The following is a 21,751-nucleotide window of genomic DNA, read 5'->3' on the forward strand; positions in this document are numbered from 1 at the left end:
CCCCTTGCGCTATTATCACCAATTATTGCAGGCTCGAAAGAGCTCGTGTTTGAACCTTCCTTTTTTCTGTAACATATAACATTTTGATTAAAATATTGAGAATAATCATACTGGCAAAATACTTATAACATAAGGTTTATCTTTTAGTAATTTGAGTCGCAGTGGCAGTGGTTAAGCCACATAGCGCACACATCAGATGGCTAATGGGACCTTAAAGTTCTAGGGTAAGCCCACAGACTAGTAAGCATAAAATTGAATCTCACACATGGAGGTGTTTGTCCACATTGTTAAGATCATTGGTAGACACTGAAAACTGTACTTTAAACGATTTTATTCATAATCATATCTTATAGTATTGTACATGTTTGTCAAAATTATCTTTATTATGTAATAATTAAGCATTTTACTGGCCGTATCTAACAGATGATTTAGATTTACGGCTAAAATGAAGTGTTTATTTTATTGCAAAGTGCTCTGATGGCTTGGTACATATAGATTTATTACAACCATTTGTTTTTTCATTTAAAATAAACCAAGTGTCAAAAAAAATGAACATTAGACACATTATATATATATTATTTTTATTATATATATAAATATATATACATATATATATATATATATATATATATATATATATGTGTGTGTGTGTGTGTGTGGGAGTCGTATATACACTGATGTGATGTCTGAATGAATAATAGGTGTAAGATTATGTGGGCGAGCGAAGCCGACGGGCGAACTTAGTGTGCCGAATTAGTGCAGCGGGCACATGTTTGCACCGGTGACGCGGGCGCAGACCTTTTGTTACTTTTGTTTCTTTTATTTCTTTTGCGCCTTTGTTCTATTGCCCGCTTTCACTCGGTCGCGGAGCACAGTGCGCCCCAGAGTCCTACGACGAATGCACGTCCTTTTTTGCTCGCCCTCAAGCGCTAATAAAAATTTGTTCGTGTGTTAAATAAATTGATAAAGTGTTACAAACGTCTTTTAATAAGACACAAAACTTTAATATATATATTATTTTTAGACAAATAGTTCTAATGTTCATTTTTTTATTTTATGTTACTCCTTGCTGTGGAAATTTATGGTATTTTTGCTTGTTTCACAAATTAAAGGTACTACCATGCAGGGCACAGGAATAGATCTCATGGTAACACTAATGTCTATAGTTTCTGTTAAAAAAGCTGTTACAAAATTAAAGAACTTACAACCCGGAATTTTTCTCATTATCAATCATTTCAAACTGATCAGGTGTTGCACTGTTTGTTGAATTTCCACTTCCATAATAATTTTCTGCCGCAGTACAGGTTATGGGTCTGCCTTCCAATGGTTGTGTTGTAGTATGGTTTGTAAGCAATTTATCTCCTATCTGAATATCAAGACCTTTACTCTCTGACGTGGGACTTGTAAGGGAGTTCAAACTTACAATAGCAGCATCGTACAGTTTTTGAAAGTTTAGTTTTTCAGTCTCTAAGGCTATTATCTTCTGTTTCAATAATTCTATTTCCTCTGCTTGAATTAATAACTGAGAACAATTAATGAAAAGAAGTGAACCAAGTCTATTTTCTACATCCATAGATCAGGGCGACTTCACAAGGGTCTATATTGGCATGACAAAAAGAAATGTGGTTTCTCAATTATTAGGTGGGGGTCCACCAAAATTTATAAACTAAAACTGTTGGCATAACATCTATCAATATATGAAGATAATCTTTTAAGAAACTCAGTGACTGTTACTTGTAAACTTGCAATATGGTAGAAATGTAGTGGTCCACTGGAAACAGCTAATTTTTTAAATTGGTCTATGAAAAAAAAAGTTTGGGTACCTCTGCTTTGCCTAGCCTTGAAATGTTGCTGTTAAAGCAATATCACATTTGCTATCAAAAGGTTATTCAATTTTCGAAGATATTCATCCCTCTAAACTAATGTTGTATTGTTATTTGTGTTACCTATGAATTGCTTGTACTACCAGATAGTTTTTCTTCAACATGCTTGGTATGGGAGATTAATAAATAATGCTTAGATTATGAAGAAGTTTGTTAAGAGTTCCTCATCCAGTGATGGCACTAAACACTGTCCAAATGAGGAATTAATTCAAATAGAACATCCTCAGGTTCAGCAATTTTCAATACTGGAAATAGCTTCACTAATCTATCTGCACCCTAGTTACTCTATAACATGTTGGCAAAATAGGTTTCAGGAGTTTAAAGCTTATCACATTATTATTGTTCTGAGCTATTTGTATAGACCAAATATATTAGATGGAAATATAAAATATAGCAAGTATAATTAACATGAAAGGTTGTAGAGGAAATCTCTGAATACAGGCAGCGCAAGACACAAGGCAAGTAATTGTAGCAATTTCTGGGGAAGGCCTATGCCTTGCGGTTGGCACCTCTCGGCTGATATGAAGATAGAGAGAAATGACTAGTACTCACTTCATGGTTCCAATCTGAATCATTATCCAAAGAAGTTTGGCAGCTAACACATACATTCTCATCCTCCATATCTGTTTGGCAGCATATATCTACTAAATGCATTCTTTCAGTTTGAGTATAATCATCAGTATTGTGTACATTCAGTGATTCCTTATTACCTCTAAAGAGTGACACAAGACCTGCTGGCCGGGGCATATTAAGGCCAACGTCATCCCAATCTTCAAATTCCTTTTAAAAAAATTATCAGTTTTTCACATATTCATTGATTAATTATCTTATATTATTTTCTATTATATTATTTAAAATTTCATTAATTATTATCATATATTATTTTATAAACGTAAAGTACAAGAGTTTTATATAACTACACTTTAACAAGATACTTGAAAATTTTACACTGTATTTAAAATTAACTTTCTATGTGTACAGATATTGTGAACCTATTAAACTTTTATTACTGTGTAGACTGACACCTATTTATTTTAATTCATTAAAGAGCAAAGTACACAACACTTAACACAAGGAAAACATTTCTTTTTAAGTCCAAGAAAAAACTACATAAAAAAGTTGCGCTAATTGGTCAACCTTTTGTATTCATTAATTTAGAGCAATTCATTATGCTACTGTGGTTAAAAAGGTGAAATTTTGATTTAAAACTAAATTTGAGGAGATAAGAACCGAATCGAAGAATGTCTCAAAGGTTATACCGAAAAAATAATTTTCTGCATTGAGGTCTGGCAAAAGTGTTTTATTGGATGGGGATTACTTCAATTTATTATTTATGTTGCATTAATATCATAGTAGTGCACTTTAACACATTACCTGGTCAGGGTTTTCATCCGAAAATGTGATGGAGGTAAGCTTATAGTTTTGGAGTAAAAGGTATTCATTAATTAGAAAATTTAATGCTCGCTTCTCATGGGGTTTTAGAGATCGTTGTCCAAAATCATCCTTGGCTATCTTATCTAAAGCAGTCTCACCATCTGTTAATAAAATGTTAAAAATTAACATTTTTAAAGCTAAAACCAAAAAACTAATGTGAAATGAACATCATTTCTTTTAAGTTAATTGTAAGTATAAATGAACAATTTACTGCTTTAATATCAAACTGAAATAAACAACTCGTGCATACTCTTCGTTCACATAATTGTATAAAATTAACCTGCAAATTGTGTCAGATTTGCACGCAAGGCATTAATAGTTTCTTTCGCTTTCCGTAGTTCAAATTCCAGCACCGCTACATCTCCACCACTGCCTCCACGATCACCACCACCATCCTCAGAATATCTTGCAGTGTCAAGTGAATCTAAAGTGCCTTGACTTGGTGTTCTATCTAAAATACATTTTCATAAAATTATTACTAACTATAATAATTTAAAACACGAATATATTTATCTAAATAATTTTATCAATATTTTAGAAGCAAAATGTTGATATTAAAAATTCTGATTCTGTAAATGATTTAAAATAGAATTTTAAAATTGGGTTAAAAATTATGATTGCTGTAATTAATCAAATATGATGCCTGGTATTACTTTGATGAAAAACTATCAAAAGTAAACACTTTGTAAGATTATCAACCCTTTGCACTCAAGGGCATATCCCCGCAGACTAACCAACAACTCATGACATTTCGGAACACTTTTCATGAATTAAATACTTCCAAGGTAAAATAGTTGCACACACAAAACCTTTATATTTTAGTGTCTTGACATCTTTACGAACATCATTTACTAAACATTAGTCTTTGTAATTTTGTTTTGTATGAGATTTTATAAAAAACATTACAGAGTTGTATGCCCAAGTTTTTGGTTTAAGTAATACAGTAATATATTGTTTGATGTCTTTAGGTATGTTGATTTTGATGAGAGTAAATATTGCAATCTTTCCACCTCCTATTAGAATGATATGCAGCTTTACATATAAGCGGAATTTTTCGAAATTTCTGAACCCAAAAAAATAGTTTACATCACCATTTCTGAACTCTTCGTCGCGGCTGTCAAATTTATACTGAGACCGAAAACGTATCCAGTTCATGATTGCGTAGTAGCTTTGATAAGAAAGTAGCATCTGCATTTGAAAAGAAATCATTTTAAACTTCGTAAGATTATACAGAGTGTAGGAACCCGCTTGGAAAGAACAAAACGTAAACAATTACCGGAGCGCATCAGGTTACCACAACAAACAAAGTGGTGAGTGACAGCCACCTCTCGAGTTGCAGCATTGATCCGCAGGGTGAGACTCAACTCTCAAGTGGAAAGGGTTAAAATAAAAAATCAAGTATTAACAAATAAGCAAAACACTCTGACCAAAAAAACTTAGTTTTATACAGCTTATCGGGAGCAGATAGTCAGGGGGTAGGCCTGAACATCCCTTCTGAGTAGATAAACCATAACCATTATAGTCGATAATCTCACTACAACAGGTATAAGCAGTTTCAACACACTTACGCATAGACCCAATATCAGCGGGCCTAGATACATGTTGTTCAAAATTGCCTGGATTTGAAAAAAATTCTCTCAACTGTGGCAATTCTTTGCCGCTTTCTACAAGCTCTGTGTGAAGTTCTAATGCTGTTAAAAAATAATGATCCTTTAATAGCTTTGTAGCTATATCTTCGTAAGCTAAATGAGGAACAGTTGTAAAGGAGTTTTCTTCAACATCTTTATATGGATTCATTGTTTTAAATGGTTCCCACATAAAATGTAAATATTTGCCAAGTAATTATAATACGCAGGAAACATTAGTTAAATACTTCGTTCATTCTTTTTTAAAGTAATAAAATTTACAGCCAAAACAATTAATTTTCTTAGGAAATAAACTAACGACGAATTACATAGAAACCATTTATTTGACAGATAATATTTGACATTGTTTCCTTTTCACCTTTCACATAAATACAGGTAAGTAATGTAACAACAATTGTTGAGCTACAAAATTTTATTTCCTACACACCGTGGTAAACTTGATGAAAGTCTTTCATAAGAAATAAAAAATACTACGCAATTAAAAAAGGCTAATTAAGGAATCGCCTAGATTTTTTTATTTCGTTGTTTTTCAACATGACAATAAACAACGGAATACATTAAAATTCCCAATTACCTTTAAATAAAAAGTAAGCATACAGTCGCAAGATCGGACACCCTCCATTATTTAACGTTAAGAGTGAAAGAGAATATTATCAAAGTGAAAAATAATGGAAAGGATGTAAGATTATACTTGGTGAAAGCGCACGCGGGGATGGAGGGGAATGAGAGGGCGGATCAGTTGGCCAAGGACGCGGCCCTAAATAGTAAAAGAAGACCCGAATATGAGAGATGCCCCGTTTCATTCGTCAAGCGACAACTGAGATCGGTTTCGCTCGACGAATGGAATAGGAGGTATATGGAAGGCGACGGCTTTAGTAACGAGGATATTTTTCCCAAATGCCACGCAGGCCTATCGCGTGCTCCGCAAAGTCGAGGTGGATGCGGTCTTGGTCCAGGCTCTTCACGGTGCACGGGGGGTTCTCTGAGTACTTCCACTGGTTCAAACTCAAGGAGGACCCCTCATGTTTCTGTAAACCAGGCGTGGGTCAGACCGTAATCCACCTTGTAGCCTACTGTTCCGTGTACAGAAAAAGGCGAGCGGAGTCCGAAAGCCGCTTAGGCAATAGAATAGAATATAATATTGCGGCCATAATGCAAAGCGAAAAGGAAAGAGGATGCTTCCTCAGCTAATTGTAAGAAATTAAACTGTAAAGAAAGTACTAAACTGAAAAAAATAATAATTAATGTGTGAAGTAAAAATAGTGTAATGAATAAAATAGTGCGAAACTGTAATAAATAAATAGAAAAATGTCAATAATAGAACAATTGCGGTGTAAGAATACAATAAAGATAAAAAAATTGTAAACAAGAACTAGCATGTAGTGCCTGAGGATGGATGTAAGGCTAATGAAATGGAAGAGAAAGATTGGGAAAATTGTTGAAAGAAAGAAGAAGAAAGATAGGTAATAAGAAATATGCAAGAAGGGAATGAAAATAAGAAATGGTATGTGAATAAATCAATAAAAAATTAATAGTCCCTGTCCCACATAAGGTACGAGAGGCCTCCAATAGCAGTGGCCATAAAAAAGCATATACCTGTGTTAATTAACATCTTGGTTTTTACTACGTGTTGTGTGGTTTATAATCAAAGTGTTTAAATTTAAGTCCATTAATATCCAAGCCAATTGTGTGGGCAAGGAGTCCGTTTAAAAAATTCGTAACCTAGTTTATAAATTAAGATTTAAATTAAGATAATTTTTAAAATGTTTATGAAAAAGTGTTTTTTTATTTTATTTAAAACGCAGTTTTTGGGTTAATTATTAATATACGATTATCGCTTTCGGGACGCAAAGTGTAACTGTCAAACAAAGTAGAAAGCAATTGTAATTGGCAGTTTAAATTAACTTTTCCACAGGTCTTTACTTAAGTTATTAAAATTATCCTACTTTTTTAATGGTCTGATAATTGTATATAAGCAAATGTGCATCTAATTTTACCCTTATAATGACTGAAGCATATTTTAATCTAAAACAAAAACTCGAAGAACTTGGATATAATTATAATTTACCCATCGATGCAATTCCTTTAGTAGAATGTATTGTAGCAGATTTGCTTCAAACAACACGTAGTTTACAGCACTATATGGATTTGTCCAAGGATGCACTTATTGAGCGCGATTCTTTAATGAAAGAAACGGAGCCTTATAAACATGATAATGTTAAATTAATTCAAGAAAATAATTCATTGCATAAACAAATAATTGAGCTTAAAGAAGAAAACATGAAATTGTCAAAAGAAAGCAAAAGAAAAGTTAAAGGAATGACAGAGGAGATTATGAGGAAAGATACAATTATTAGTAAACTTCAACATGATGTTAGGGATTTAAGTTTAAGAGGTTTATGTACAACAACGCAGAGCAGTCGTAACAAAAGTAGAAGAAAAGATGATGAAACCCCTACTGTGAGCAAAATTTTTAATTGCAACTGTCAAGCAAATTATGAATCAGATAAGGAAACATTATCAAAAAATATTCAAATATTGAGAGAAAAAAATGAGGCCTTTTGTGATGAAATAATAATGCTCAAAACTCAAGTAGAACACCGAGACAGAGAAATTGTGAGACTTAGCATGTTATTAGAAGAGGGCAGACCAATAGCAACTGTGAGTAAAAGTTTCAACATGAATAAACCTGAAATTACTGACCAAACATTAATTCAGCAATTAAATGAAATGAAGAAAGAAAATGTAGCATTAAAGAAAGAAATTGACTGTGGTCTGGAAAAACAACATGAAGCTATGTCACGTGCACTGAAACTTGCTGATAAAAATAAATGTTTAGAAGAGGAATTACAAAAAGTTGATAAGTTAGCTTTACAAGTTGAAGAAGACTGTAACCGAAGATTGGCTTCTTATAAAAATGAGATAAATTACTTACAGACAAGGTTAGAAACTTTAAGTATAAGAAATTCTGAATTAAGAAAGGAACTATCTAAATGCCATGAAAAAGAAAAATCACCCCATTCATACTCAACACAGGAGTCATTACATTTAGCACTCAAAGAAAAAGAAATATTACAAAAGGAAATTAATGATCTTATAAATATAAATAAAGATCTGCAAGATAAAATTTTTTCATTATCCCAATATAACAAAAATTACCATCATAAGATGTCTACAGACTGCCAATATAATAATACTGGTTCTAAATGCCTTCAAAGGGAAGATTTACAAAATCTTCTATTTGATGAAAGAAAGAAATACGAGAAGTACATACAGGAAATCCAAGAAAAGCTATCAGAGACATTGAACATTTTTAATAAACATGTACCTGTAAATACTGATAGAAGTAACAAATTAGATATTTCATCAAATAATTCTTTTGTAAGAGATTTACATAACAGATTATGTGAAAGTGAACAAAAAATTCTTATGTTAAAGAAAGAAAATGATGAACTTAAGTGTAATATAGCTCAACAAGAAGATTCTAATAAAGAAAATTTTAAAGATGTTATAAGACATTTAAATTTAGAAAATGCACAATTAACAAAAGAAAATATTTCCCTTAGTCAAGAAATCAGTCAGTACAAATTAGCAAACTCATTTCAACAAAACAAAAGCGATTGTAATGATAAAAAAATTTCAAAAGTTAAAGAGCAAAATGACTCTTTGAAAAGAGAACAAGATTTAATTAAAAGAGATCTACAAGAATATCGGTCAAGATACGAGGAAACAGTTATGGTGGTAGAAAAACTGAAAAGAGAGCTAGCTCTTAAACAAAAAGAAATTGACAATTTAGAAGCTGAGAATTGTTCTTATAAAATGACTAACAGAACAGGTAAAGCCTCTGCTGAGCAGTTAAGAGAAGAATGTAAATTTCTTAGGGAACAAATAAAATTGATGCAAAATGATGTTATAAAAGAAAAAACTCTTGCAAGTCAAATAAAAAATATTCAGATTGAAACAGAAAGAAATAGCTCCGAGTTACAAAGTGAATTGCTAACAATGCAGAAAAAGCTTAGTTTGTCCATAGACAATGTCAGTTCATTAGAAAAGAAGTGCAAGGAATTATTATCCATGATAAATTTTTTAAAAATCGACAAAGCAAATTTAATTGAAAGCATTAAGTCTTTAGATCAAGAAAGAGATAAATTAGTTATTGAATTGGACAATAAAACCGAAACTGTTAGCAACTTAGAACAAAAATTAAATAATCAAATATTTGAGCAAACGAAATTAGAAAAAGAAAATGAAGAATTAAAAAGAAAATTAAATTTACAAAAATCTTTGGAGCATAAGATATCTGATTATGAATCACAAATTACATTTTTAAATAGTGAAATATTGAGACTGTCTCAGCAATATGATACAGCTGTTATGGAAAACAAACATTTACAAAACAGTCTTGCCGATGCAAATGGTGCATCAAAATTAATAAGACTAGAATTAGATAAATCTAAAAAAGAAGTTGACACACTAAAACAACAGCTACAACATTATGTAGCAGAGGTAAGGCGAATTGAGGAACTTTTATCACAGAAAGAAGCTGAGAGATCAGACATGTTAGAACAATTTGCCAGTTTATCTGTTGAAGCAAATATTTTAGAAAACACAAATCACTCATTAGAAAGCGAATCAGCTTCCAAAACAATTCAATTACAGACTTATGTGAATAAAATTCAAAATCTAGAATCGAAAATCCTAGACAAGGATAATATCATTGATAGCCAGGCAGCACAAATTGCAGCAATGACTTGTAAAGTATCATCTTTAGAGAATGAAATAAAGCTCATTTCAGATGAAAAGAAAACTCTTGAACAAAATGTATCATATTTAAAACAAATGTGTAATAATTTACAAATTGAGCAATCACACAATTGTTTGGAACTTAAAGATACAGATTCTGAGTTAAAGCTTTATGAGAATAAAATAAGAAGTTTGTCTAATACAAAGGCAAAGCTACAAACACAAAATGATGAATTGAAAATGAAATTGAGCACAACAGAAAATTTATTGTCAAATGCTAGGAGAGAAATAGTAGAATTGCAATTAGCCTTGCAGGATGCAACATCAGAAACAAAATCATTGCAAGACTGTGTAAGCAGGTTAAGTAGAAGAGAAGCAGATATTCATGAAGTAATTACTGTTGTTGTATTTTTATGTAGTCATGTTAAAAATCTGAAATCAAAATATTTGAAAAGTATATTTCTAAGGAGAGAAGTTGTTTTAATCATAACCACAGGGTTTCTTTTAGATAATGTATTGTAGTCAATAACTCTCTTTAGAAATGCTATGATAAGTGCCAATGGGCTGAGAACTGCTTGTGCAACTGAAGATAATTGGAGCCGAAAGGTTTTCGAGCGGTGTCCACAAGCCCACAGAAGTGGAGTGGATTTCACTGGGTGAGCTGACGACAGTTAAGGTTGCAGAAAGTTGCTAGATGTGGGTAGTGTAAGACTTTTCATTGTGGCAATCTTTAGGGAGGCCTATGCTTTGCAGCGGGCATTGGTAGGCTGACATGATGTTGATTTAAGTGTACAGGTATTTTAAAAAAACAAATTTTAATAATGTCTAATTTTGAAAAAAAAATGAGGAATGTATTATTCGGCCCCAAATTTTAGTTTAATTTTAACTTATCTTAATTTATTGAATTTTAAATATTCCATTATGTAATAATAATATAGTATCAAAATTAATTACACAACTAATTAAATATATTTTTTTGCAGCAAACCTTAACAAATGAGGATATTGATATACCTTTTACACTTGAAGACACAATACATGAAGTCGACAATGAAGATGATGAGCAACATGTACTTCATAAATCATATTCAAAATACTCACATGGAAGCACTATTTAAGGTTTTATTTCAATTGGTGTTTAAAAGAAACAATGGCAATCATTCCTTTCTTAAAGTACAATTTTACAGTATTAAGAAAATTGTTTGTTTTGAAAAGTATGTTGAAATTTTCTTTGAATATTTTTCAATATTTTCAAGTATAATTAATGTTTACCCTTTGGTGTTTACCAGTTTTACTGGATTGTGAAATGTCATCTATATGTAACAGCCATGTTCCACATAGTGACTGGGTGCTAGGGCCCTGGGAAGAGATTTAGCTTTTCACCCCATATTGCAGCCCATGATGGATTGTTTGCTATAACTGAATAAATATTACTTTGAATATTTTATTGTTTATTTATGCAAGAGTCTTCAAAATCTGCTAGGTCTTCAAACAAAATTGTTATTTTCAATATAATTATGTTATAAAGCATTAAAAAAATATTTAGTATATTTTAATATCTTTTATTATTACTGATATATAGAGCCAAAAGATTTTTACACCTCCAAAGTTCAACTTTATAATTTATAGCTATAAACTACCACAAACAATAGTTTATTTTTAGATTACTCATATTTACATATTACATTTCATATATGGGTGTATAAAAACTTACTGCTATATTAAGTATTAAAACCACATTTATACAATCTGATCTACTCAATTATGATAAAATTAAATTATTTAAGAAACATTTTACATAATTAAGCTATAAACCAATATAGCTGTCACACTTTAAAATTTTGTATTTAATTCTGAAACAATTCATTTGAATACAATATCACAATATGAAATTATTTATACTTGGGTTGGTAAGGATTATCGGTGGGTCAGTCTCACCCTTTTTGTGTGAATTATTATGATTAAAGGAGCAACTATTCTGAATAAGTGGAATGTTTATCTATTGTCATAAATTTGAAGAATTAAAACAGACGTCAAACATAATATTAATAGTATTATTATCTATTAAATAATTCAATAATAATTTGATCACAGTTTAAATAAGAAAATATAAATAAAAACCCAAATTGTGTTTCTTAAATGTTTAGTTATTAAATCTAGGAAAACATTATCAGGTATAAAAAATTGTTAACTACACAAGTAGATTTGTTTTAGGGAAACACTAAAATGCATTAAGCTTGATAAATGGGTTGCTTTTTTCCAACATCTCAGCACCATCTAAATTATTTACGATACAACATTTATAAGGCATAATTGACTTTTATATAATACTTGGCTATTGTTTATAATACTAGGAGTGTACAAGTATTTTTGCTTAAATATTTTATAAGGTTGCCAATATTCTAGTGAAACCTATACCCGCTCCTAGTACTGTTTGTCCAATCCCCCAAACCATTGCATGTATAGGGGGCATATCAAGCTTTGCTGCACGATATATGAAGGCTATGGCTGCACTACTTGCTACTCCAGAAGTTACGGGAGTCACGACACCCATTATTATCAATAACACTGGAAAAAACTTTCCGTATTTATGTTTTCTTAAAGTACCAAATGCCACTAATCCCGCACAAGTGTGCACAAACACGGAGGAGCACAAGGACCACAAAAACACTGGATACCACATTTCACCAAACGTATCAAGTGGATCACCGGGAGTTAACTTCAATATATCCACGAATGAATCGAATTCAGACACTCTGAATTCAGACAACATGTCATACATGTTGTCTTAACAAAGTTGATGATACCAGGCATCTGGGTGATTTTTCGTAGCATCAATGTTGACAAATGATAATTGCAGCTAAAATTTATTTAATTGTAAATAAATTTTAAAATCACTACATTTCATAAATCAAAGAAGTTTCATAAATCCATAACAAATAGGTAATGACAACTTGACATAAAACAATGCAGAATATATTTATAACAGATAATATCAAATAGAAGCAAATGGCAGAAAGCTATAAAATAAAGAAGTTAATATCCCCCAGTATTTTATACCTGTAACTGAATAAGATAATAATTCAGGAACATGCTTACATAGCCACCATCAAATTTAATTATTTTTACGAATTTAGAATATATAAATTGAATGCGCTATATACTAACCTAACAGTTATTCTTTTCAAGTAAAAGCTCCGAAAAAAAAAACATTCTATTATATTATAATCGATAAAATACTCCTGCACTCATGAATTAAATAAATCGAGTGTTTGTGGTATTACTCATAGTTAACCCTGAAGTTAGCGACAATTACAAAAGCTAGTAATTTATTAACGTATTTTCGTTGTTGTGAGGTAATCATTTAGTTTTGTATAACTCATAACTATTAATTTGATTTTGATCCTGATTTGGTTGCTGTTTTGAAAGGTAAACATCATATTTTGTTACTATTTCATTCAAAACATTATTTTAATTTTTCATCGATCTGAAGTTAGTGAGCAGTCTCTAGGCGTAATGTCAAAGTTAACAATAAAATAACCTTACCTTATTCCAAATAAAGATCCGCGTGTTTTTTGTTATTTCTGTTAATTGATTGTTATTATTATAATAATAAATTATAGAAATGGGTAAAGTGCGGTCAGCTCCGGGTGCACCCCGTAAACAGGGGTTCAATAAATCTGGACATTCGATGAATCCTGATCGGCCTACTGAAGGCTTAAAAGGTGTTGGGAAACCAAGGACAAAAGGAACAATCAAACGGTTGCAGATGTACCGCAATTTTAAAGCAAAAAGAGATAAGACTGGTAAAATCTTAACTCCTGCACCTTTTCAAGGCTGGCTTCCTTCTGGTACTCAAGCAAGAGTAGAGCCTAACCAGAAGTGGTTTGGAAATTCCAGAGTTATTTCTCAGAACGCTCTTCAAAAATTTCAAGATGAATTTGGAGCTGCTGTAAAGAATCCCTATAAAGTTATTATGAAGCCAACCAACTTACCAATAACATTACTTAACGAAAAAGCTAAACATGCTAGAGTTCATCTTTTAGATACTGAGAGTTTTGATAAAACATTTGGTCCTAAAAAACAAAGGAAAAGAGTGAATTTAAAATTTAATGATATTGAAAACTTTTCCAAAGCCGCAGAGGAAAGCACTGATAAATATGATGAAAGTAAAGATGTGGATCTAGTTCGTGAAGATTCTGGTGTCAGGGAAGGCCAAAGAGATTGGGTGTTTGGTGCAGGAATGAGCAAAAGAATTTGGAATGAGCTTTACAAAGTTGTGGATTCATCTGATGTGTTGTTGCAAGTTCTTGATGCTCGTGATCCTATGGGGACAAGAAGCCCTTATGTAGAAAAGTTTTTAAAGGAGGAAAAGCCACATAAACACTTAATTTTTATTCTCAATAAGGTTGACTTGGTTCCTAATTGGGTTACACAAAGATGGGTTGCAATCCTTAGCGCAGAGTATCCAACCATTGCATTTCATGCTTCTATGACACATCCATTTGGTAAAGGTTCTCTTATTAATTTATTGAGACAGTTTGCAAAACTACACATTGATAAAAAACAAATCAGTGTTGGTTTAATAGGGTATCCTAATGTCGGAAAATCATCAGTTATTAATACCTTAAGAGCTAAAAAGGTATGTAAAGTAGCACCAATTGCTGGGGAAACAAAGGTCTGGCAATATATTACTTTGATGCGGCGAATATTCTTGATTGATTGTCCTGGTATTGTTTATCCTTCTGCTGAAACAGATACAGAAAAAGTTTTAAAAGGTGTAGTAAGAGTTGAATTGGTGCAAAATCCAGAAGATTACATAGAAGAAGTCATAAAAAGGGTGCGAAAAGATTATTTAATAAAAACATATAAAGTAGAAGGTTGGGAAACTGCAACTGAATTTTTGGAAAAGCTTGCTGCCAGAACAGGAAAACTCCTCAAAAAAGGAGAACCTGACATTGCTCAAGTTGCAAAGATGGTGCTTAATGATTGGCAAAGAGGTAAATTGCCTTTTTATGTTGCACCAGAAGGATTTGAAGTACCATTAACAAAACAAATTGAAAAGCAAATAGAGGAAAATGAAAAAGATAAGGAACCAAATAAGGTTACAGAAAGTGAAACAGCTATCAAAGACATTACAAAAGACCAAGAAAAGTCAGAAATGCAAGAGCAGCCTAAGTTAACTATTAACAAATTAGTAATTGCCCAAGATTTTGCAAAAATAAGAGTAGGATTGCCATTTGATAATGAAGAAGATGTTAAACCTCTGCATAAAATTGATATTCCTGATGAGCTAAAGGGTATTGATGATGAGGAGGATATTAGTGATGAAAAAATACAAGGTGAAAAACAAAAAAATGAAAATGAAGAGGAAAGTGATTCTGACTCAGATGTTAGTGACTTTTATAGTAATAATGAAAATGAATGTAGTGATGTAGAAGATTATTTAACTAATGATCCAGAAACGGTCAAAGAACTAAAAAGAAAGAAGCTGGAAGTGGCTAGTGGTACCTTTACTGTGGAAGAATTATCACAAAAACGGTTAAAGCATAATGAAGCTACTAATGTGAAGAATAAAATGACAGCAAAACAAAGAAGAGCTATTGAAAGATCTCAGCGTAGAACTAAAACAGGAAGCAACTTTTACGAAATATCAAACGTCAAGAATAGAAATAGAAATAAAAAAAAGATTGTTTAGTAATATAACCTATTTTCTATTTTGTATCATTATAAGATTCATGTAATAAAAAATTGTAATTATTTCTTTGTATCAATTGTATCATTCAGTTAAATTTATGAAGTTAATGGCTATCATTAATAAGGTATTTCACATTATTAAAAATTACTTCTCTATTAAAAACGTAAATGGAATGTATTTTACATACTTTTTTTATAGATGTCATCTGGAAGTGAGAGTGATGAAGACTATGTACCGAAAGAACCTGAACTGTTGTCGGAAGAAGAATCAGCTGAAGAAGAAACTGAAGCACAGTATGAAAATGAAGTAGAACAAAAAAACAATAAAAGAAAATCTGTTCAGAAGAAATGTAAAAAGAAAAAGAAGCTTTCCCACAGTATTCAAGAGATGAATGAAGAAAAAGAGGTTGTAAAAGTGGAAGACAAAAAAATAGCAGAGGATGAAAAAAAAAGGGAAGATGATCTTTGGGCAATGTTTTTAGAAGGAACTGAGACTAAAACCAAATCTTCAAAAAGTGAAGTACCAATCCAAGAAACAAAATCAACAGCAGGTTGTGACAAAACAATATCAGTTAAAAGTATTTCATCACCTGAAAACTTCAAACCAAATACAAATAGTGATAAGGAAAGAGAGAGGAGAATTTTTGAATTTGCTGGAGAAACTATTGTAGTAGAAAATAATGTTATAAAAGAAAAAATTAAAACTAATGAAACTTCACCTTCAGGTAATAATCTTTATTTTAAATGAATAAAATAAAAAATGCTTATATGAAGCGATGCTAATAGATATTGGTTTGTATATATGTGCCATAAAATTTATAAGATATAAACTTTTTTCTCTTTTAAATACCTACATTTTCCTAAGGGAACCACTCAAAATAATCAAACAATTAAAGTGACATATCAATTGCTTTTTTGTCTATTATAGATAATGTTCCATAACTCATTTTTGCAGTAAGTAAAAATCTTCCTGCACAAAGTCGCAGAGCTGGAGGGCTATCAAATGTTTTAGGACAACTGAATAAAAAAAACAAGCTTTCTACATTAGAAAAATCTAAACTTGACTGGGACACATATAAAAAAGAGGAAGATATTGAACATGAGATACAATCACATAATAAGGGAAAACAAGGGTAAAATGTTTTTTTTTTATGTTTTGACAAATATTGTGTTTAGCAGTCATCATAATCATGATTTCAGCTATAGAAAGTCCACTGCTGGACACGGGCCTCACACAGATTTCCAAAAACCAGCCTGAAAGCAACCCGCATCCAGCAGGTTTGAGCAGAAGCAATGCTAAAACTTCTGACAAGAAAAAGTCTATGTGATGTAGTTAGTATGACAACTTTGTTGTACAAACAACCCTAAAAAGCTGTGATTACTTACTCTTAGTTCTTCAAAGTAATCTAATGTAATCTCTTATTTTTACAGTTATCTGGAGCGACAAGATTTCCTGGCACGCGCAGATGTCCGGCAATATGAGATTGAGCGTGACTTGAGATTAAACAAAAGAAGCAATCGATAAATAAGATTTCTCTAAAGATCAATGATATTTGTCTGAAAATAAAATAGAAAATAAAATGTTTTTATTGTAGTTAACAGATTTCTGGCTGATATCATTTCCTAAGGCATATTAGGCTTGTTAGAGAGGTAGATTCAAATACCTGATCTACAGAAATTTACCTGGAAAGTAATATTGAAAAAAAAAATCATACTTATCCTTCATGGGTTAGTAGGTGTACAAGTACTTAGTCTTATCATCAGTTATTTATAAAGAAAAAAACAACATTTAATATTGTAAGTTGTAATATTTTTATTGTAACATTTATTACTATTACAACGTGTGAGTTTAATACATAAATATAAAACCTTAAAAAATTTATAAAGTTTATTCTAAGTGGATATTGAGACCAGTTATCAATAGCAACATGCATTCTTTCTATAAGAAAATTCTTTACTGTCAGTCATATGAACTGTTTTAGGGATTTCAAATTATGGGGTTTAGAGCAAGCCTCACTCTCCAAAACTGACCATAAATAATAATCCATTGGATTAAAATCATGACTAGAATACGGCCTGTCTTCAGCTCTGATGAAATTCGGAACGTTTGTTTCTACCCAAGATAGAGTGGATCAAGCTTTATAACCCGACGCCGAGTTTTGCTGAAAGAACTATTCTTGGTTGAACATGATGTTAAAAGGGATTAACTAGCTTGGCAAGAATGTTACTTTGTTACACATATGTCGATGTTTTGATACCTTTTTGACGTAAATATGTCTCTCCTTCATGACTAACACCCCACCAGACCATAACCTCAATTCGATAATGACCACGTTCTACTCTGTTGACTAATTGGAGAGTTTATTAGAGCTTACACATCAACATACAGCGTAAATACTTGTACCGTTAACAAATTTTTTGTTTGCTTGCTCTTGCTTACCGCTTAAGTAGTTGTTTTCGTGTATATTCTTTTTTTTATTCTTTTTTAAATTATGAATTAAGAGATGCAAGTCCTAAGTCGTCTTTTAAAATACGCTGCATATTTCTAGGTGGTAACTTCACTTCCCAAGATAAAATCTTTTGATTTTACAGAGGAATTCTTTCCTCTTCCGTACGAACAATACGTGGTTGGCCACGTCTTTTGCTGTCACAGACGGAGGAAATTTCATTGTACCCCTCAATAGCCCGGTACACAAACATTAGACTAGTATCAAGGATGATTTTAAAAATTGTATATGGCGTTGTATAAACCTATTTTTATTATAATGCAATCACAGCGATTCGGTTTTATTTATCACCTCATCCCATTTTAACATCAAAAGCTATTTTACAATATATTGGCGCGAAAATACGAAAACACCGACCAATCATTTAAAAATGACAGATTCTAAATTCAAAAGTAATATTTTATTTATTTTTTATTATAACAGTTTATATGGCCAGACTAAATATAATAAAGTTCCTCAAGATATTTTTGTTCTTCCTATTCTTAGTTTTATATCTAAAGTTAAAAGTATATTATTAAATAAATCTTATTACAGCATTCAAGAGTTTAGTTGATCGAAATGTGTGGAACTTGGTTTATATATATTCATTGAAAGGAGCAACTGTTGATTTTCTGGTCGGCTCTTTTCAACGGATTGACGGTGGTAGCAAACTTCTTATAATGTTAGAACAATTGACGATTCTAAAGTACATGTGAATACTTTCTTGAATAAAGATATTTGAATTTGAACGGTTTTTCTCTTTGATTCCTTGACCTTTGACCAACGAGTGTTAGGTCTAGACCATCTTTTTGGGAAAAGAAAGATGGATTACCTTCTTGGCATTTTTCTGATCCTTTGCCTTTGCGGTAAAAAGTTCAATGGGTCACTGTGAACTTCACTTTTTAATAGCAATTATTTGATTTGTTACTTTTGGTTACAACTAGCTCGGCGGACGATAAAGGTTTTCATCATTTTTAACGTGAACGTATTATAGTTCTTAAGATAAAAGTAATAAAATTACAAGGCAACAGTGATCTTTGGTCAGTTAAAAAAATGCTATAGCCTAGTAATAGTAATAGGCTAAACAAAGCCAATCTTACAATCGCTAGTTTTTTAAAATCGTTTTTTTTGTGGGTTTAATATTTTTCTAATAAAATATTCCACAATCTCCCAAATTAACTTCCGCATCCTTGCCTATGTCATCGGTATTCATAGTAGGAGTCTTACCTACACCGCGTCTACTGATCGGTAGTCGCCACTCGAAGTTGCCTTTCAGCCAATAATTGTTAATTGAGAGATTGTGGGATAATTTAAAAAAAATCTCAGTACTAACATTCATTGATGTGATTGAACAAAATGGAGTTAAATGGAAGTTCCATGAAGATCGTTAACCTTCGTTATTGATGAAAACAAATTAACGAGTAACTTCAATAGTCGATATCTATTTAATCGGTGAAGTTGAAAAATTACGAAATTTATATTTAGTTGTAAATATTTGAAGCACAAAAGTGCAATTAACAGCGAGAGCAATAAAGGCGATTTTGGGGATCACCCCATTTGTTCCTGAATAGACAAGCAAATAAAAATTGAAAAGTCAGGTGCAAGAAGGAACGTTTACTTCATTCACTTTTGCTTTAGAGCTGAAATCTTGAAATGTGTAAGCGAGTGTATTTCAAAAATATGTGATTGCGATTGCTTTTTTGTGTCTAATCTTTATTACCATCATTATATGAGCTAATAAACGCCTACCACAAGGCACATGCTTCGCCTAAAGATCGCTACGATGACCAGTGTTGTGCCTGTGTTTGTCTTATATCACAAAGTTATTTCATTGTTGTATTGCACTATTTAGCGTCTCAATTATTACTAAATAATTACTATTTAAGATATATTTAGTCATTTTTTACGATCATCGACAAAATAATATTTATTAAAATAACTAACTATATTATATTATTAACTATAGGTATTAACTATTGAAGTAGCACGTTCATTTTGTTGCATCAATAACGATAGTAAACCATCTTGCAAGGTCCATTTCATCCATTTTGTTCAATCACGTCAATGAATGTGACTGCTGAGAGGGCAATCAATTTCAATTTGCTTGAAGTATAGGTACATACGCCGTGGCTTGAACGATTTGCACACTTTGTGCTAATCAAGCGCTAAATATTGTACTCGCCATCGCCCTAGTGTCAAATAGCAGTTGCAAACTTACGTTCGTGGAAGTTTCATGACGGTTTTTCTGCAGAACTAAAATAAATGTGGAATGTTTGTGAATTGCGATTTAATATGAAGAAAACAAAAGTTTAATCTAAAATCATGACTACTTATGGCAGGTGGACTCTGTACGATGGTGGAATGGAAGGCGTGCAGGTGAGTCCTACGTTATTACATCCCACATCAACTCTACACAAAAATAAATTTGCATAACACCTACCGTCAAATGATGTCGAAGTTATATATAGCCACCGATTTATTAATTTCAATATAATTTATGTTGTTGTTAATTTCTAACAATTATGTTTAGCTAATATGTTAAGTAAGTGTGGGCACCAATATCAATGACTAAATTTATGTGGTCCAATATGAAAAAAAAAAACCAGTTATTTTGTTTGTGCTTTAATATACAAAAAAGGGACGTCGTTTTATTTTCGATTATTTATTTCCTAAAACTAAAGTTACGAACTGGATAAGAACGATGTTTATTTACCAAACAGAGCCTTATTTTAATCGAATAGCTAAAACAATTAAATCAAGTTTTTTTTAGCGTAAAGGGATCGTGATTAAATTTTAGAAAAATAATTTTTATTTACATGTTTTGTATTTAACTATTGAATTAATATAAAGATCTTTTAAAGATAATTATAATTGATGAAGTCTTTAAAAATTAAGTCAGCAAATCAATGTAGCTCAAAAAACACTAAAAAAATTGTAATAAAATTTTTTTATATTGTTGTTCAAACAAAGACAGAAGTGTAATAAATAGACAAAAAAGTATACGAGAACGAAAAGAGTGTTTTCCTGTGTCTTTTCTGGATTACTTATAATATCTTGGGTCTCATTCGCAACGTCACAGTCGCTCAACGATCCATGGCGAGAGCTATTTTTGGGATTTTTCTTCCAGATTTAATTAGGAATGAAGAGATCCGTAGACAAACGAAAATAGCCAACATAGCCTAACGGCAAGTTGAAGTGGTAGTGCTAAGCAGAAGTGAGAAGGCAACCAACTGGCAGTTGCAATACAGGATACCGGGTGGATAGACGAGCTTGTTAAGGTTACGGATGACGGCTGATGCAAGTCGCTTCCCACAGGGCTTATTGGAAACCTACGGGGGATGATCATGTTCAGCTGTGGACGTTTTATGGTTAAAAATTGTTATTGCAAACACATTACCCTTTGAATATTAAAGCGAACTTTTCAAAAGAAATATTCATAAGAAACCACTTTAGGCATTACATGAGAGTGGTATTGCTTTTGATCGATTTGGCATCTGGCAATATCATGCGTATTGTCAAAATCGAAAACGAAACTGTTTTTTTTTTAATTTAATATTATACCGCGATCTAGATGTTTCTATATTATTGAGCGATAATTATTGCTTGTTTTACAAGTTAGTAATATAATTATTAAATATTGCACACGGGTAATAAAAATTAAATAATTGCTTTTATTATATTTTTGAGTCTTATATACGACACTATGTCAATTCTGTAACGTAACGGGTTTCGATTGGCGTTCGTGATCTCTGAGTAACTTTAAATACTTATAACATATGTCTCGAGAGGAAAAAATTGTGAGTAATAGGAGTAAACAAACCATGATGTATAAAAATATTTAGAAGATATTAGAACTAGTTTCC

General features: G+C 31.7%; 4 protein-coding genes across 4 annotated transcripts in view; 3 read left to right on the forward strand and 1 right to left on the reverse strand.

The window, feature by feature from the left end:
• Positions 1–6,900: 6,900 nt before the first annotated feature.
• Positions 6,901–11,196, forward strand: LOC137919551 (centrosomal protein of 135 kDa-like). The gene is made up of 2 exons (XM_068762645.1): positions 6,901–10,096; positions 10,689–11,196. Exons 1-2 carry the CDS (start codon positions 6,968–6,970, stop codon positions 10,821–10,823), a joined length of 3,264 nt encoding a protein of 1,087 aa, XP_068618746.1. The 5' UTR covers positions 6,901–6,967; the 3' UTR covers positions 10,824–11,196.
• Positions 11,197–11,311: 115 nt separating this feature from the next.
• LOC137919552 (transmembrane protein 170A) lies at positions 11,312–12,625 on the reverse strand. The gene has a single exon (XM_068762646.1). It carries the CDS (start codon positions 12,485–12,487, stop codon positions 12,089–12,091), a length of 399 nt encoding a protein of 132 aa, XP_068618747.1. The 5' UTR covers positions 12,488–12,625; the 3' UTR covers positions 11,312–12,088.
• Positions 12,626–13,166: 541 nt separating this feature from the next.
• Ns2 (nucleostemin 2) lies at positions 13,167–18,178 on the forward strand. Its single transcript, XM_068762647.1, has 4 exons — positions 13,167–15,364; positions 15,602–16,127; positions 16,358–16,535; positions 16,834–18,178. Exons 1-4 carry the CDS (start codon positions 13,331–13,333, stop codon positions 16,925–16,927), a joined length of 2,832 nt encoding a protein of 943 aa, XP_068618748.1. The 5' UTR covers positions 13,167–13,330; the 3' UTR covers positions 16,928–18,178.
• Positions 18,179–20,129: 1,951 nt separating this feature from the next.
• Positions 20,130–21,751, forward strand: part of p130CAS (Serine_rich_CAS and FAT-like_CAS_C domain-containing protein p130CAS) — an 84,191-nt gene continuing 82,569 nt past the window's right edge. The window contains exon 1 of the mRNA XM_068762053.1: positions 20,130–20,264. Coding sequence (XP_068618154.1) covers positions 20,211–20,264 — 54 coding nt within the window. The 5' untranslated portion in view covers positions 20,130–20,210. The remainder of the gene's footprint in view (positions 20,265–21,751) is intronic.

The sequence above is a fragment of the Battus philenor genome, unplaced genomic scaffold, assembly GCF_028537555.1.
Source record: "Battus philenor isolate CCGP_79_NKW_IND1 unplaced genomic scaffold, ilBatPhil1.0.hap1 SCAF_16, whole genome shotgun sequence".
Taxonomy (NCBI): domain Eukaryota; kingdom Metazoa; phylum Arthropoda; class Insecta; order Lepidoptera; family Papilionidae; genus Battus; species Battus philenor.